The 14364-nt window shown below is 42.0% G+C and overlaps 8 protein-coding genes across 9 annotated transcripts; 4 read left to right on the top strand and 4 right to left on the bottom strand.

Annotated features, from left to right (window-relative positions):
• The first annotated feature begins 36 nt into the window (after positions 1-36).
• LOC121503275 (uncharacterized) lies at positions 37-1698 on the top strand. The gene is made up of 3 exons (XM_041777568.2): positions 37-755; positions 841-1369; positions 1432-1698. Exons 1-3 carry the CDS (start codon positions 213-215, stop codon positions 1614-1616), a joined length of 1257 nt encoding a protein of 418 aa, XP_041633502.1. The 5' UTR covers positions 37-212; the 3' UTR covers positions 1617-1698.
• Positions 752-3487, bottom strand: LOC138928916 (uncharacterized). The gene is made up of 2 exons (XM_070287208.1): positions 2987-3487; positions 752-2858 (listed from the first exon to the last, which is right to left on the bottom strand). Exons 1-2 carry the CDS (start codon positions 3192-3194, stop codon positions 2332-2334), a joined length of 735 nt encoding a protein of 244 aa, XP_070143309.1. The 5' UTR covers positions 3195-3487; the 3' UTR covers positions 752-2331.
• A 27-nt stretch (positions 3488-3514) lies between these two features.
• LOC121503277 (uncharacterized) lies at positions 3515-5147 on the top strand. The gene is made up of 3 exons (XM_041777570.2): positions 3515-4204; positions 4290-4818; positions 4881-5147. The coding sequence occupies exons 1-3, from the start codon at positions 3662-3664 to the stop codon at positions 5063-5065; spliced, it is 1257 nt and encodes a 418-aa protein (XP_041633504.1). The 5' UTR covers positions 3515-3661; the 3' UTR covers positions 5066-5147.
• LOC138928917 (uncharacterized) lies at positions 4201-6680 on the bottom strand. Its single transcript, XM_070287209.1, has 2 exons — positions 6436-6680; positions 4201-6307 (listed from the first exon to the last, which is right to left on the bottom strand). The coding sequence occupies exons 1-2, from the start codon at positions 6641-6643 to the stop codon at positions 5781-5783; spliced, it is 735 nt and encodes a 244-aa protein (XP_070143310.1). The 5' UTR covers positions 6644-6680; the 3' UTR covers positions 4201-5780.
• Positions 6681-6919: 239 nt separating this feature from the next.
• Positions 6920-8602, top strand: LOC121503278 (uncharacterized). The gene is made up of 3 exons (XM_041777573.2): positions 6920-7653; positions 7745-8273; positions 8336-8602. The coding sequence occupies exons 1-3, from the start codon at positions 7111-7113 to the stop codon at positions 8518-8520; spliced, it is 1257 nt and encodes a 418-aa protein (XP_041633507.1). The 5' UTR covers positions 6920-7110; the 3' UTR covers positions 8521-8602.
• A 42-nt stretch (positions 8603-8644) lies between these two features.
• LOC138927863 (uncharacterized) lies at positions 8645-10376 on the bottom strand. Its single transcript, XM_041777565.2, has 2 exons — positions 9891-10376; positions 8645-9762 (listed from the first exon to the last, which is right to left on the bottom strand). Exons 1-2 carry the CDS (start codon positions 10096-10098, stop codon positions 9236-9238), a joined length of 735 nt encoding a protein of 244 aa, XP_041633499.2. The 5' UTR covers positions 10099-10376; the 3' UTR covers positions 8645-9235.
• A 17-nt stretch (positions 10377-10393) lies between these two features.
• Positions 10394-12057, top strand: LOC108073253 (uncharacterized). The gene is made up of 3 exons (XM_041777572.2): positions 10394-11108; positions 11200-11728; positions 11791-12057. Exons 1-3 carry the CDS (start codon positions 10566-10568, stop codon positions 11973-11975), a joined length of 1257 nt encoding a protein of 418 aa, XP_041633506.1. The 5' UTR covers positions 10394-10565; the 3' UTR covers positions 11976-12057.
• Positions 12058-12788: 731 nt separating this feature from the next.
• LOC108073190 (zinc metalloproteinase nas-8) lies at positions 12789-14175 on the bottom strand. Of its 2 annotated transcripts, XM_070286741.1 has the most exons (3): positions 13873-14175; positions 13422-13794; positions 12789-13365 (listed from the first exon to the last, which is right to left on the bottom strand). In XM_070286741.1, exons 2-3 carry the CDS (start codon positions 13740-13742, stop codon positions 12871-12873), a joined length of 816 nt encoding a protein of 271 aa, XP_070142842.1. In that variant the 5' UTR covers positions 13743-13794; positions 13873-14175; the 3' UTR covers positions 12789-12870. The 2 variants fall into 2 exon arrangements, with proteins under 2 accessions (XP_070142842.1, XP_017020191.2); XM_017164702.3 differs by having other exon boundaries at positions 13422-14175.
• Positions 14176-14364: the final 189 nt, after the last annotated feature.

Below are 14364 nucleotides of genomic sequence, written 5' to 3' on the forward strand. Positions count from 1 at the left end.
TAATCGAAAAAGCGTGCGCGATATTAGTTCCCATTGAACCTTTTGTGGTCAGGTGTTGCTTGAAGAGCCCCCAGAAAAATAACAAACTGATAACAATTTCGCCAAGCTGAGGGCCTATTACATTTACACAGAAAGCTCAAAAACAAAAATGTTTAAATAGAACAAACTCTCCCACACCATAGTTAGTTTACTTTCAAAGCAGTTTTGACAATATGGCCGAGGAAAGCTTCAATGCCGACGAATTGAATCCGCCAGAATGGCTGAATACTCTGTTTATTACAAAGGTGCTGATTGGTCATGAAAAGGCGCCTGAACTCAAAGTGATAGACCTGACCTTCGCGCCAGCCAGTCCCAAGGGCGATCACTATGCCAGCATTATGTTCCGGGCCAAGGTGAAGTATACCACCCAGAAGGGAGAGTTCACAAAGTCGCTGATCATCAAAACAATGCCCGAGGAGGAGGGTCTCAAGAAGGACTTGTTTGCCGACTCTCCTCTGTTCATAACAGAGATTGGCATGTACAGCAAGGTCCTGCCGGAGTGCGAGCGGATCCTTCGCGAGGTGAAGGACAATGCCAGACTGTATGTGGACTGCATCTACCACAGTCTAAGCCCGAAGCAGGTGATCATCTTCGATGATCTCGTGGAGATGGGCTACACTGTGGTGCGGGATCGTTGGCTCACGCAGGAGGAGATTTGTAGTGCCTACGGCAAGCTGGCCAGAATCCAAGCAATTAGCATGAAAATGATTAATGAGGTGAGCAGAATAGAGATTTTTAATTTTTACTCTAAAATATTTTATAAGTATTAAGTTTTTATAAAATCGTGTACCCTAATTGTAGCGGCCCGATTACCTTAAGGACTTCAAGAACGGCATGTGTGAAATGCCCGGCCTGATGGACAGTCCTATTATAAACGCCGGCATGGCTCCGTTTATTGAATTTTTGGGCAGCACTCCGGAACTTAACAAATACCAGGCCTATTTTGAGAAGATAAAACTCCGGTACAAGGAGCGACTGCGACAAACCATGCAGGAGTATCGTAACAATCCTCAACCGGATGGTTACTACGTGCTCTGCCATGGGGACTACCACTGCCGGAACATGATGTTCAAGCACAACAAGGAAACCGGAGGCTTTGAGGATTGCATGTTGCTGGACTTCCAGGGCTGCAATGTCACTCCCATGGCCGTAGATCTAATATACTCAATATACATGCTGATGGGTCCAAAACAGCGCGCTGAGGAGCTGGAACACCTGCTCAAGTACTACTTTACGGTTCTGCTGGAGACTCTCCGAAAGATCGGTTACCAGGGAAAAATGCCCACTCCCCTGGGGTTCTGGGCGGAATTCAAGCGGCATAGATACTATGGTTAGTAGGAAAGTTTTTTGGTAAATATTACTGTTGAATAATTCGGATTAATTTCTTTTCAGAGTTCCTTATGGTAAGCACCTTCCTACCCATTTCTGTGGGTCTCAGAACGTACAACTTTGACATAGAGGAAATGCTTTACAATGACGAAACCAGGCGGAAATGCTATCATCTCAAAGAATATGTCGTAGATGCCAAAAAGATGCTAGAGAGATTCGAGAGATCAGGCTACTTTGAAGATCTATAAAAAAGATATTAGCTTAGGAAAACTAACTGATTGATAAATAGATTTAAAATAAAAAGAATTTAATTCTCTTTTAGCGATAAAAGTATTCTGTGTTTATAAACAAAATAATAGCTCCTTTCTTTTTGAATTTATACCTACTATATTTATATTTAAGAAACTGAAACAAATCTTGAAGATTGTTGCTATAGCAACCCAGCAATTTTGCGAATACTCTCTTCTCTCACTGCTTTTGAATCAATACAACTGAGAGAGAATCAACAAAAGCTCATTTGTATCTCAGCGATTAAAGCTCTTTCCATCTTTTGCATTTCGACTCGAAATTCTCTTTTGAAAACCACTTAAACTTATTGTAATTGATGAGCTTTGGCCAGGTTGATCTCTTTGGGTGAACGCAACAAGTTAGCAATTAAAATGTCTGTAAGTACTGATAAAACTACCTACAATAATGATGAGTTGGTGCCACCACAAAAGTTAGAAACCATCATCATCCCCAAGGGAGAGCAGCATTATGTTCAAGGCCAAAGTAAAGTATTCCACAGAAGGAGACTTCGGCAAGTCAAAGGAAGACTTCATCCAAAGACTAAGCACAGAGTTGAAGGATTTTCGAAATAATCCCAAGACGAGAGTACTGGGTGCTCGGCAATGAAGATTTCCATCTTCGAAACTGTATGTTACAGTACCAAATGGGATCTTTCCAGGACTATTTGCCTCAGGATTATCGTTGGAAGCATTGACTCACAAAACTCTTCAGGTACTTTTCCTGATCTTCTAAGCCCCATCCATCCATGGCCTTGTGATAAGACCTGGCCTTTACATTGAAGCCTTGCTCGTGCAGCTCCAGTTTGTCCTTAGCAATGAATCCTTCCTCAAAATCATCGGGATAAGATCCATTTTTCCCCGCATATACAGAGGCTGCCGCATGGAATTCAGCCAGTTTTCGTAAAGATCGCTTCATGTGGGCAAGGTCCAGACCCTGAATGCGATCTACATTTCTAAACTTTTTCACTCCTAGGTCCTCGAATACAAAGTGAATGCCATTCTCCCTCTGATCTGTATGTAGACACTTGGGCGCCAGCTGAATCTGCTCTCCAGCGGCACGGTAGAGCTCCTCGAAGGCGGGCAGGTAGGTCTGGTACATCATTAGCTCCTTGTCGAAAATGCCACCCTCACGGATCTCCTTGCCACCACGATCCTCCGCCAGCATGGTTTTGAATATATAAGTCTTGTGTTTGGTACTGCCATCTGCGGGGAGAGTCAAATAATAGAGAAAATTGGGATGGGATAGGGTATAATTTGATATATGTATACTTTGCGCAATATTTATGTCTAATTTCATTATCTTTGTTTTAAAACCATTAAGCTCTTCTTACCCCTCATTTGAAGATCAAAGTGAATTCTCAGCATAATCGAAGTGAAATTCTCGCCCGGCGGAATCGCAGCCACCGGCTTGAAGCTCAGTATCTTCTCATACTGGGGCTCGTCTTTATTTAGAACCTGCGCGAAGTATTCCTCATTTATCCACTTGGGTATCTCCAAGTGTTCATTGGGATTAGTAATATTATCTTTGCTGTTAGCCATATTCTTTTGTAATCTTTGCAATGTTTACGATCCAGAGTTTCTCTTTCTACTGAGTCGTTGAAGTTGGTTACACGGTTTTAAAGCAAATTAAAATTGTGCCAAAGCGTGGATAAAAATAGTTGAGAGTTAAGAGAGAGCTTTATACTGAACAATTTGATAGTTGTCAGCGTGACTCAATGGTTTATGGTTTTAAATAATATTTTATATTTGTTGAGAGAACTTTGTAAAGCTTTTAAGCTCAAATGAACATCAAAATAATCGAAAAAGCGTGCGCGATATTAGTTCCCATTGAACCTTTTGTGGTCAGGTGTTGCTTGAAGAGCCCCCAAAAAAATAACAAACTGATAACAATTTCGCCAAGCTGAGGGCCTATTACATTTACACAGAAAGCTCAAAAACAAATATGTTTAAATAGAACAAACTCTCCCACACCATAGTTAGTTTACTTTCAAAGCAGTTTTGACAATATGGCCGAGGAAAGCTTCAATGCCGACGAATTGAATCCGCCAGAATGGCTGAATACTCTGTTTATTACAAAGGTGCTGATTGGTCATGAAAAGGCGCCTGAACTCAAAGTGATAGACCTGACCTTCGCGCCAGCCAGTCCCAAGGGCGATCACTATGCCAGCATTATGTTCCGGGCCAAGGTGAAGTATACCACCCAGAAGGGAGAGTTCACAAAGTCGCTGATCATCAAAACAATGCCCGAGGAGGAGGGTCTCAAGAAGGACTTGTTTGCCGACTCTCCTCTGTTCATAACAGAGATTGGCATGTACAGCAAGGTCCTGCCGGAGTGCGAGCGGATCCTTCGCGAGGTGAAGGACAATGCCAGACTGTATGTGGACTGCATCTACCACAGTCTAAGCCCGAAGCAGGTGATCATCTTCGATGATCTCGTGGAGATGGGCTACACTGTGGTGCGGGATCGTTGGCTCACGCAGGAGGAGATTTGTAGTGCCTACGGCAAGCTGGCCAGAATCCAAGCAATTAGCATGAAAATGATTAATGAGGTGAGCAGAATAGAGATTTTTAATTTTTACTCTAAAATATTTTATAAGTATTAAGTTTTTATAAAATCGTGTACCCTAATTGTAGCGGCCCGATTACCTTAAGGACTTCAAGAACGGCATGTGTGAAATGCCCGGCCTGATGGACAGTCCTATTATAAACGCCGGCATGGCTCCGTTTATTGAATTTTTGGGCAGCACTCCGGAACTTAACAAATACCAGGCCTATTTTGAGAAGATAAAACTCCGGTACAAGGAGCGACTGCGACAAACCATGCAGGAGTATCGTAACAATCCTCAACCGGATGGTTACTACGTGCTCTGCCATGGGGACTACCACTGCCGGAACATGATGTTCAAGCACAACAAGGAAACCGGAGGCTTTGAGGATTGCATGTTGCTGGACTTCCAGGGCTGCAATGTCACTCCCATGGCCGTAGATCTAATATACTCAATATACATGCTGATGGGTCCAAAACAGCGCGCTGAGGAGCTGGAACACCTGCTCAAGTACTACTTTACGGTTCTGCTGGAGACTCTCCGAAAGATCGGTTACCAGGGAAAAATGCCCACTCCCCTGGGGTTCTGGGCGGAATTCAAGCGGCATAGATACTATGGTTAGTAGGAAAGTTTTTTGGTAAATATTACTGTTGAATAATTCGGATTAATTTCTTTTCAGAGTTCCTTATGGTAAGCACCTTCCTACCCATTTCTGTGGGTCTCAGAACGTACAACTTTGACATAGAGGAAATGCTTTACAATGACGAAACCAGGCGGAAATGCTATCATCTCAAAGAATACGTCGTAGATGCCAAAAAGATGCTAGAGAGATTCGAGAGATCAGGCTACTTTGAAGATCTATAAAAAAGATATTAGCTTAGGAAAACTAACTGATTGATAAATAGATTTAAAATAAAAAGAATTTAATTCTCTTTTAGCGATAAAAGTATTCTGTGTTTATAAACAAAATAATAGCTCCTTTCTTTTTGAATTTATACCTACTATATTTATATTTAAGAAACTGAAACAAATCTTGAAGATTGTTGCTATAGCAACCCAGCAATTTTGCGAATACTCTCTTCTCTCACTGCTTTTGAATCAATACAACTGAGAGAGAATCAACAAAAGCTCATTTGTATCTCAGCGATTAAAGCTCTTTCCATCTTTTGCATTTCGACTCGAAATTCTCTTTTGAAAACCACTTAAACTTATTGTAATTGATGAGCTTTGGCCAGGTTGATCTCTTTGGGTGAACGCAACAAGTTAGCAATTAAAATGTCTGTAAGTACTGATAAAACTACCTACAATAATGATGAGTTGGTGCCACCACAAAAGTTAGAAACCATCATCATCCCCAAGGGAGAGCAGCATTATGTTCAAGGCCAAAGTAAAGTATTCCACAGAAGGAGACTTCGGCAAGTCAAAGGAAGACTTCATCCAAAGACTAAGCACAGAGTTGAAGGATTTTCGAAATAATCCCAAGACGAGAGTACTGGGTGCTCGGCAATGAAGATTTCCATCTTCGAAACTGTATGTTACAGTACCAAATGGGATCTTTCCAGGACTATTTGCCTCAGGATTATCGTTGGAAGCATTGACTCACAAAACTCTTCAGGTACTTTTCCTGATCTTCTAAGCCCCATCCATCCATGGCCTTGTGATAAGACCTGGCCTTTACATTGAAGCCTTGCTCGTGCAGCTCCAGTTTGTCCTTAGCAATGAATCCTTCCTCAAAATCATCGGGATAAGATCCATTTTTCCCCGCATATACAGAGGCTGCCGCATGGAATTCAGCCAGTTTTCGTAAAGATCGCTTCATGTGGGCAAGGTCCAGACCCTGAATGCGATCTACATTTCTAAACTTTTTCACTCCTAGGTCCTCGAATACAAAGTGAATGCCATTCTCCCTCTGATCTGTATGTAGACACTTGGGCGCCAGCTGAATCTGCTCTCCAGCGGCACGGTAGAGCTCCTCGAAGGCGGGCAGGTAGGTCTGGTACATCATTAGCTCCTTGTCGAAAATGCCACCCTCACGGATCTCCTTGCCACCACGATCCTCCGCCAGCATGGTTTTGAATATATAAGTCTTGTGTTTGGTACTGCCATCTGCGGGGAGAGTCAAATAATAGAGAAAATTGGGATGGGATAGGGTATAATTTGATATATGTATACTTTGCGCAATATTTATGTCTAATTTCATTATCTTTGTTTTAAAACCATTAAGCTCTTCTTACCCCTCATTTGAAGATCAAAGTGAATTCTCAGCATAATCGAAGTGAAATTCTCGCCCGGCGGAATCGCAGCCACCGGCTTGAAGCTCAGTATCTTCTCATACTGGGGCTCGTCTTTATTTAGAACCTGCGCGAAGTATTCCTCATTTATCCACTTGGGTATCTCCAAGTGTTCATTGGGATTAGTAATATTATCTTTGCTGTTAGCCATATTCTTTTGTAATCTTTGCAATGTTTACGATCCAGAGTTTCTCTTTCGACTGAGTCGTTGAAGTTGGTTACACGGTTTTAAAGCAAATTAAAATTGTGCCAAAGCGTGGATAAAAATAGTTGAGAGTTAAGAGAGAGCTTTATACTGAACAATTTGATAGTTGTCAGCGTGACTCAATGGTTTATGGTTTTAAATAATATTTTATATTTGTTGAGAGAACTTTGTAAAGCTTTTAAGCTCAAATGAACATCAAAATAATCGAAAAAGCGTGCGCGATATTAGTTCCCATTGAACCTTTTGTGGTCAGGTGTTGCTTGAAGAGCCCCCAGAAAAATAACAAACTGATAACAATTTCGCCAAGCTGAGGGCCTATTACATTTACACAGAAAGCTCAAAAACAAATATGTTTAAATAGAACAAACTCTCCCACACCATAGTTAGTTTACTTTCAAAGCAGTTTTGACAATATGGCCGAGGAAAGCTTCAATGCCGACGAATTGAATCCGCCAGAATGGCTGAATACTCTGTTTATTACAAAGGTGCTGATTGGTCATGAAAAGGCGCCTGAACTCAAAGTGATAGACCTGACCTTCGCGCCAGCCAGTCCCAAGGGCGATCACTATGCCAGCATTATGTTCCGGGCCAAGGTGAAGTATACCACCCAGAAGGGAGGGTTCACAAAGTCGCTGATCATCAAAACAATGCCCGAGGAGGAGGGTCTCAAGAAGGACTTGTTTGCCGAGTCTCCTCTGTTCATAACTGAGATTGGCATGTACAGCAAGGTCCTGCCGGAGTGCGAGCGGATCCTTCGCGAGGTGAAGGACAATGCCAGACTGTATGTAGACTGCATCTACTACAGCCTTAGCCCGAAGCAGGTGATCATCTTCGATGATCTCGTGGAGATGGGCTACACTGTGGTGCGGGATCGTTGGCTCACGCAGGAGGAGATTTGTAGTGCCTACGGCAAGCTGGCCAGAATCCAGGCAATTAGCATGAAAATGATTAATGAGGTGAGCAGAGTTCTAATAGAGATTTTTAATTTTTACTCTAAAATATTTTATTAGTATTAAGTTTTTATTAAATGGTTTACCCTAATTGCAGCGGCCCGATTACCTTAAGGACTTCAAGAACGGCATGTGTGAAATGCCCGGCCTGATGGACAGTCCCATTATTAACGCCGGCATGGCTCCGTTTATTGAATTTTTGGGCAGCACTCCGGAACTTAACAAATACCAGGCCTATTTTGAGAAGATAAAACTCCATTACAAGGAGCGACTGCGGCAAACCATGCAGGAGTATCGTAAAAATCCTCAACCGGATGGTTACTACGTGCTCTGCCATGGGGACTACCACTGCCGGAACATGATGTTCAAGCACAACAAGGAAACCGGAGGCTTTGAGGATTGCATGTTGCTGGACTTCCAGGGCTGCAATGTCACTCCCATGGCCGTAGATCTAATATACTCAATATACATGCTGATGGGTCCAGAACAGCGCGCTGAGGAGCTGGAACACCTGCTCAAGTACTACTTTACGGTTCTGCTGGAGACTCTCCGAAAGATCGGTTACCAGGGAAAAATGCCCACTCCCCTGGGGTTCTGGGCGGAATTCAAGCGGCATAGATACTATGGTTAGTAGGAAAGTTTTTTGGTAAATATTACTGTTGAATAATTCGGATTAATTTCTTTTCAGAGTTCCTTATGGTAAGCACCTTCCTACCCATTTCAGTGGGTCTCAGAACGTACAACTTTGACATAGAGGAAATGCTTTACAATGACGAAACCAGGCGGAAATGCTATCATCTCAAAGAATATGTCGAAGATGCCAAAAAGATGCTAGAGAGATTCGAGAGATCAGGCTACTTTGAAGATCTATAAAAAAGATATTAGCTTAGGAAAACTAACTGATTGATAAATAGATTTAAAATAAAAAGAATTTAATTCTCTTTTAGCGATAAAAGTATTCTGTGTTTATAAACAAAATAATAGCTCCTTTCTTTTTGAATTTATACCTACTATATTTATATTTAAGAAACTGAAACAAATCTTGAAGATTGTTGCTATAGCAACCCAGCAATTTTGCGAATACTCTCTTCTCTCACTGCTTTTGAATCAATACAACTGAGAGAGAATCAACAAAAGCTCATTTGTATCTCAGCGATTAAAGCTCTTTCCATCTTTTGCATTTCGACTCGAAATTCTCTTTTGAAAACCACTTAAACTTATTGTAATTGATGAGCTTTGGCCAGGTTGATCTCTTTGGGTGAACGCAACAAGTTAGCAATTAAAATGTCTGTAAGTACTGATAAAACTACCTACAATAATGATGAGTTGGTGCCACCACAAAAGTTAGAAACCATCATCATCCCCAAGGGAGAGCAGCATTATGTTCAAGGCCAAAGTAAAGTATTCCACAGAAGGAGACTTCGGCAAGTCAAAGGAAGACTTCATCCAAAGACTAAGCACAGAGTTGAAGGATTTTCGAAATAATCCCAAGACGAGAGTACTGGGTGCTCGGCAATGAAGATTTCCATCTTCGAAACTGTATGTTACAGTACCAAATGGGATCTTTCCAGGACTATTTGCCTCAGGATTATCGTTGGAAGCATTGACTCACAAAACTCTTCAGGTACTTTTCCTGATCTTCTAAGCCCCATCCATCCATGGCCTTGTGATAAGACCTGGCCTTTACATTGAAGCCTTGCTCGTGCAGCTCCAGTTTGTCCTTAGCAATGAATCCTTCCTCAAAATCATCGGGATAAGATCCATTTTTCCCCGCATATACAGAGGCTGCCGCATGGAATTCAGCCAGTTTTCGTAAAGATCGCTTCATGTGGGCAAGGTCCAGACCCTGAATGCGATCTACATTTCTAAACTTTTTCACTCCTAGGTCCTCGAATACAAAGTGAATGCCATTCTCCCTCTGATCTGTATGTAGACACTTGGGCGCCAGCTGAATCTGCTCTCCAGCGGCACGGTAGAGCTCCTCGAAGGCGGGCAGGTAGGTCTGGTACATCATTAGCTCCTTGTCGAAAATGCCACCCTCACGGATCTCCTTGCCACCACGATCCTCCGCCAGCATGGTTTTGAATATATAAGTCTTGTGTTTGGTACTGCCATCTGCGGGGAGAGTCAAATAATAGAGAAAATTGGGATGGGATAGGGTATAATTTGATATATGTATACTTTGCGCAATATTTATGTCTAATTTCATTATCTTTGTTTTAAAACCATTAAGCTCTTCTTACCCCTCATTTGAAGATCAAAGTGAATTCTCAGCATAATCGAAGTGAAATTCTCGCCCGGCGGAATCGCAGCCACCGGCTTGAAGCTCAGTATCTTCTCATACTGGGGCTCGTCTTTATTTAGAACCTGCGCGAAGTATTCCTCATTTATCCACTTGGGTATCTCCAAGTGTTCATTGGGATTAGTAATATTATCTTTGCTGTTAGCCATATTCTTTTGTAATCTTTGCAATGTTTACGATCCAGAGTTTCTCTTTCTACTGAGTCGTTGAAGTTGGTTACACGGTTTTAAAGCAAATTAAAATTGTGCCAAAGCGTGGATAAAAATAGTTGAGAGTTAAGAGAGAGCTTTATACTGAACAATTTGATAGTTGTCAGCGTGACTCAATGGTTTATGGTTTTAAATAATATTTTATATTTGTTGAGAGAACTTTGTAAAGCTTTTAAGCTCAAATGAACATCAAAATAATCGAAAAAGCGTGCGCGATATTAGTTCCCATTGAACCTTTTGTGGTCAGGTGTTGCTTGAAGAGCCCCCAGAAAAATAACAAACTGATAACAATTTCGCCAAGCTGAGGGCCTATTACATTTACACAGAAAGCTCCAAAACAAAAATGCTTAAATAGAACAAACTCTCCCACACCATAGTTAGTTTACTTCCAAAGCAGTTTTGACAATATGGCCGAGGAAAGCTTCAATGCCGACGAATTGATTCCGCCAGAATGGCTGAATACTCAGTTTATTACAAAGGTGCTGATTGGTCATGAAAAGGCGCCTGAACTCAAAGTGATAGACCTGACCTTCGCGCCAGCCAGTCCCAAGGGCGATCACTATGCCAGCATTATGTTCCGGGCCAAGGTGAAGTATACCACCCAGAAGGGAGGGTTCACAAAGTCGCTGATCATCAAAACAATGCCCGAGGAGGAGGGTCTCAAGAAGGACTTGTTTGCCGAGTCTCCTCTGTTCATAACTGAGATTGGCATGTACAGCAAGGTCCTGCCGGAGTGCGAGCGGATCCTTCGCGAGGTGAAGGACAATGCCAGACTGTATGTAGACTGCATCTACTACAGCCTTAGCCCGAAGCAGGTGATCATCTTCGATGATCTCGTGGAGATGGGCTACACTGTGGTGCGGGATCGTTGGCTCACGCAGGAGGAGATTTGTAGTGCCTACGGCAAGCTGGCCAGAATCCAGGCAATTAGCATGAAAATGATTAATGAGGTGAGCAGAGTTCTAATAGAGATTTTTAATTTTTACTCTAAAATATTTTATTAGTATTAAGTTTTTATTAAATGGTTTACCCTAATTGCAGCGGCCCGATTACCTTAAGGACTTCAAGAACGGCATGTGTGAAATGCCCGGCCTGATGGACAGTCCCATTATTAACGCCGGCATGGCTCCGTTTATTGAATTTTTGGGCAGCACTCCGGAACTTAACAAATACCAGGCCTATTTTGAGAAGATAAAACTCCGGTACAAGGAGCGACTGCGACAAACCATGCAGGAGTATCGTAACAATCCTCAACCGGATGGTTACTACGTGCTCTGCCATGGGGACTACCACTGCCGGAACATGATGTTCAAGCACAACAAGGAAACCGGAGGCTTTGAGGATTGCATGTTGCTGGACTTCCAGGGCTGCAATGTCACTCCCATGGCCGTAGATCTAATATACTCAATATACATGCTGATGGGTCCAAAACAGCGCGCTGAGGAGCTGGAACACCTGCTCAAGTACTACTTTACGGTTCTGCTGGAGACTCTCCGAAAGATCGGTTACCAGGGAAAAATGCCCACTCCCCTGGGGTTCTGGGCGGAATTCAAGCGGCATAGATACTATGGTTAGTAGGAAAGTTTTTTGGTAAATATTACTGTTGAATAATTCGGATTAATTTCTTTTCAGAGTTCCTTATGGTAAGCACCTTCCTACCCATTTCAGTGGGTCTCAGAACGTACAACTTTGACATAGAGGAAATGCTTTACAATGACGAAACCAGGCGGAAATGCTATCATCTCAAAGAATATGTCGAAGATGCCAAAAAGATGCTAGAGAGATTCGAGAGATCAGGCTACTTTGAAGATCTATAAAAAAGATATTAGCTTAGGAAAACTAACTGATTGATAAATAGATTTAAAATAAAAAGAATTTAATTCTCTTTTAGCGATAAAAGTATTCTGTGTTTATAAACAAAATAATAGCTCCTTTCTTTTTGAATTTATACCTACTATATTTATATTTAAGAAACTGAAACAAATCTTGAAGATTGTTGCTATAGCAACCCAGCAATTTTGCGAATACTCTCTTCTCTCACTGCTTTTGAATCAATACAACTGAGAGAGAATCAACAAAAGCTCATTTGTATCTCAGCGATTAAAGCTCTTTCCATCTTTTGCATTTCGACTCGAAATTCTCTTTTGAAAACCACTTAAACTTATTGTAATTGATGAGCTTTGGCCAGGTTGATCTCTTTGGGTGAACGCAACAAGTTAGCAATTAAAATGTCTGTAAGTACTGATAAAACTACCTACAATAATGATGAGTTGGTGCCACCACAAAAGTTAGAAACCATCATCATCCCCAAGGGAGAGCAGCATTATGTTCAAGGCCAAAGTAAAGTATTCCACAGAAGGAGACTTCGGCAAGTCAAAGGAAGACTTCATCCAAAGACTAAGCACAGAGTTGAAGGATTTTCGAAATAATCCCAAGACGAGAGTACTGGGTGCTCGGCAATGAAGATTTCCATCTTCGAAACTGTATGTTACAGTACCAAATGGGATCTTTCCAGGACTATTTGCCTCAGGATTATCGTTGGAAGCATTGGGAAGATCTGATTAACTATTGTTACTTATTTTAAGGAGCATCTGTTACAAGAGAGAAATGCCCACCAAATCGGATTTCTGCATATGCATATATTACGGTTAGTTCTGTCATTATATCTTTCTTTAGGTATTTAAACCACTGACTTCTACACATATTCCTTTTCTATATCTTGCACTTGTACATGGCATTTATCTTGCGCACATCTCCGGCGGAAAAGCCACGGCGCTGTCCCATCTGGTTGGCATCGGCACCAGGGCGCAGAGCCTTTAGTGTCGGCTGACCGTTCCGGGTGAAGCTGGTGGACGAGTAGTGCATCACGCTGGCATAGTCATAGTCCACACCGAAGCCCGACTGGGTCCTGGAGCTGGCCTTCTCGAAGTTGGCCATCATTTCGGGCTTGATGTTGTCGCTCATCACTCGGACATAGGCATCCCGTTCATGGCGATTCTGCTCGTGGAAGAATCCCAGGGCGTGCATCAGTTCGTGGATCGGAGTACCATATGTCCTCAGGCAGTTGGGTGACTGCAGATTCACCTCCTGCCGCCCGCCCAGGCGTCCAATGCTGCTCCAGCAACCAGACTTTCCACTGCCAATGGAGATGTAGTCCTTCTCAGTTGTCCGAGGCTTAAAACGAACGCAGGTTCTGGTGTGGTATTCCTTTAAGGACATATTAAGTTTGGAGTTTTATATTATTTATTATTTTATAGCTTTACCTTAAAGGCATGATTGATGTTCCCCAATTCCTGTGAGGTAAACGGGCCCTTGATCTCATAGGGCACCACGCCACCCGGCCAGCGGGAACTCAGCGCTAGGATGCCATTCCTTGTGCCATTGGATCTGGATTCCGTATAACTCAGCGGAATGAGTATATCGCCCTCGTAGTAGGTGCCCAGTTCCTCGGGATTCTGTGCAGACTCCTCGTTGTGAGCTTCGACCAAGGCACCTGTGGTCTCAACATCTGGATTGCCAAATATGGTATCGCCCAAGTCGGTCAAGTCAATCATCTCCTCAGAATCCATATCCTCCAGGGGCATGAAATCTCCCAGATGAATGCCAAGAAGCACCAGGAGCAAGAAAAGGTAGAGTCTACTTTGGAACTTTGCCATTTTACCAAGTTCTAGAACTGCTGCGACTCTATTTACTACTGGCATTATATAGTCTCACCTAGACCTCCAAAAATTTGCGACTTGTTGTCGGCCTTTTTGTAACACAAATTTTCTGGCTGCCTATGCAAAGTTTTTGTCTATTTTAAGAGATAAGACGGCGCTTTGTGGGCGGTTTTATTTGCATAAAGTACGCACTGCATATCCGCGAACCCCGTGATTTATGTAGAATTTTATGCATTCCACTGTAATGTGTCAATTTGTAACTAGAATAAAGGAATTTTTTTACATTTTTTTACTGATTAACTAAAGTTTTTGAGCGTTTATGTAGGATGTTGTACGTTTCTTGTAAAATACATAGTTTTACAAATACTTTTCCAAAAGTTCATGACACGCAACGAATTTCCAGAGCATTGTTTTTATTTTATAATAGTATTAAAAGAATTTATTTATTTCGTTTTGCTTTTTTTTGTAATTTAACTTTGTTAATATTATAATTTTGATTCAAACCAACTTTTTACTTAAAAAGCATTTAAATTACATTGAGAAAAAT

The sequence above is a fragment of the Drosophila kikkawai genome, chromosome 3R (genome assembly GCF_030179895.1).
Source record: "Drosophila kikkawai strain 14028-0561.14 chromosome 3R, DkikHiC1v2, whole genome shotgun sequence".
Lineage (NCBI taxonomy): Eukaryota > Metazoa > Arthropoda > Insecta > Diptera > Drosophilidae > Drosophila > Drosophila kikkawai.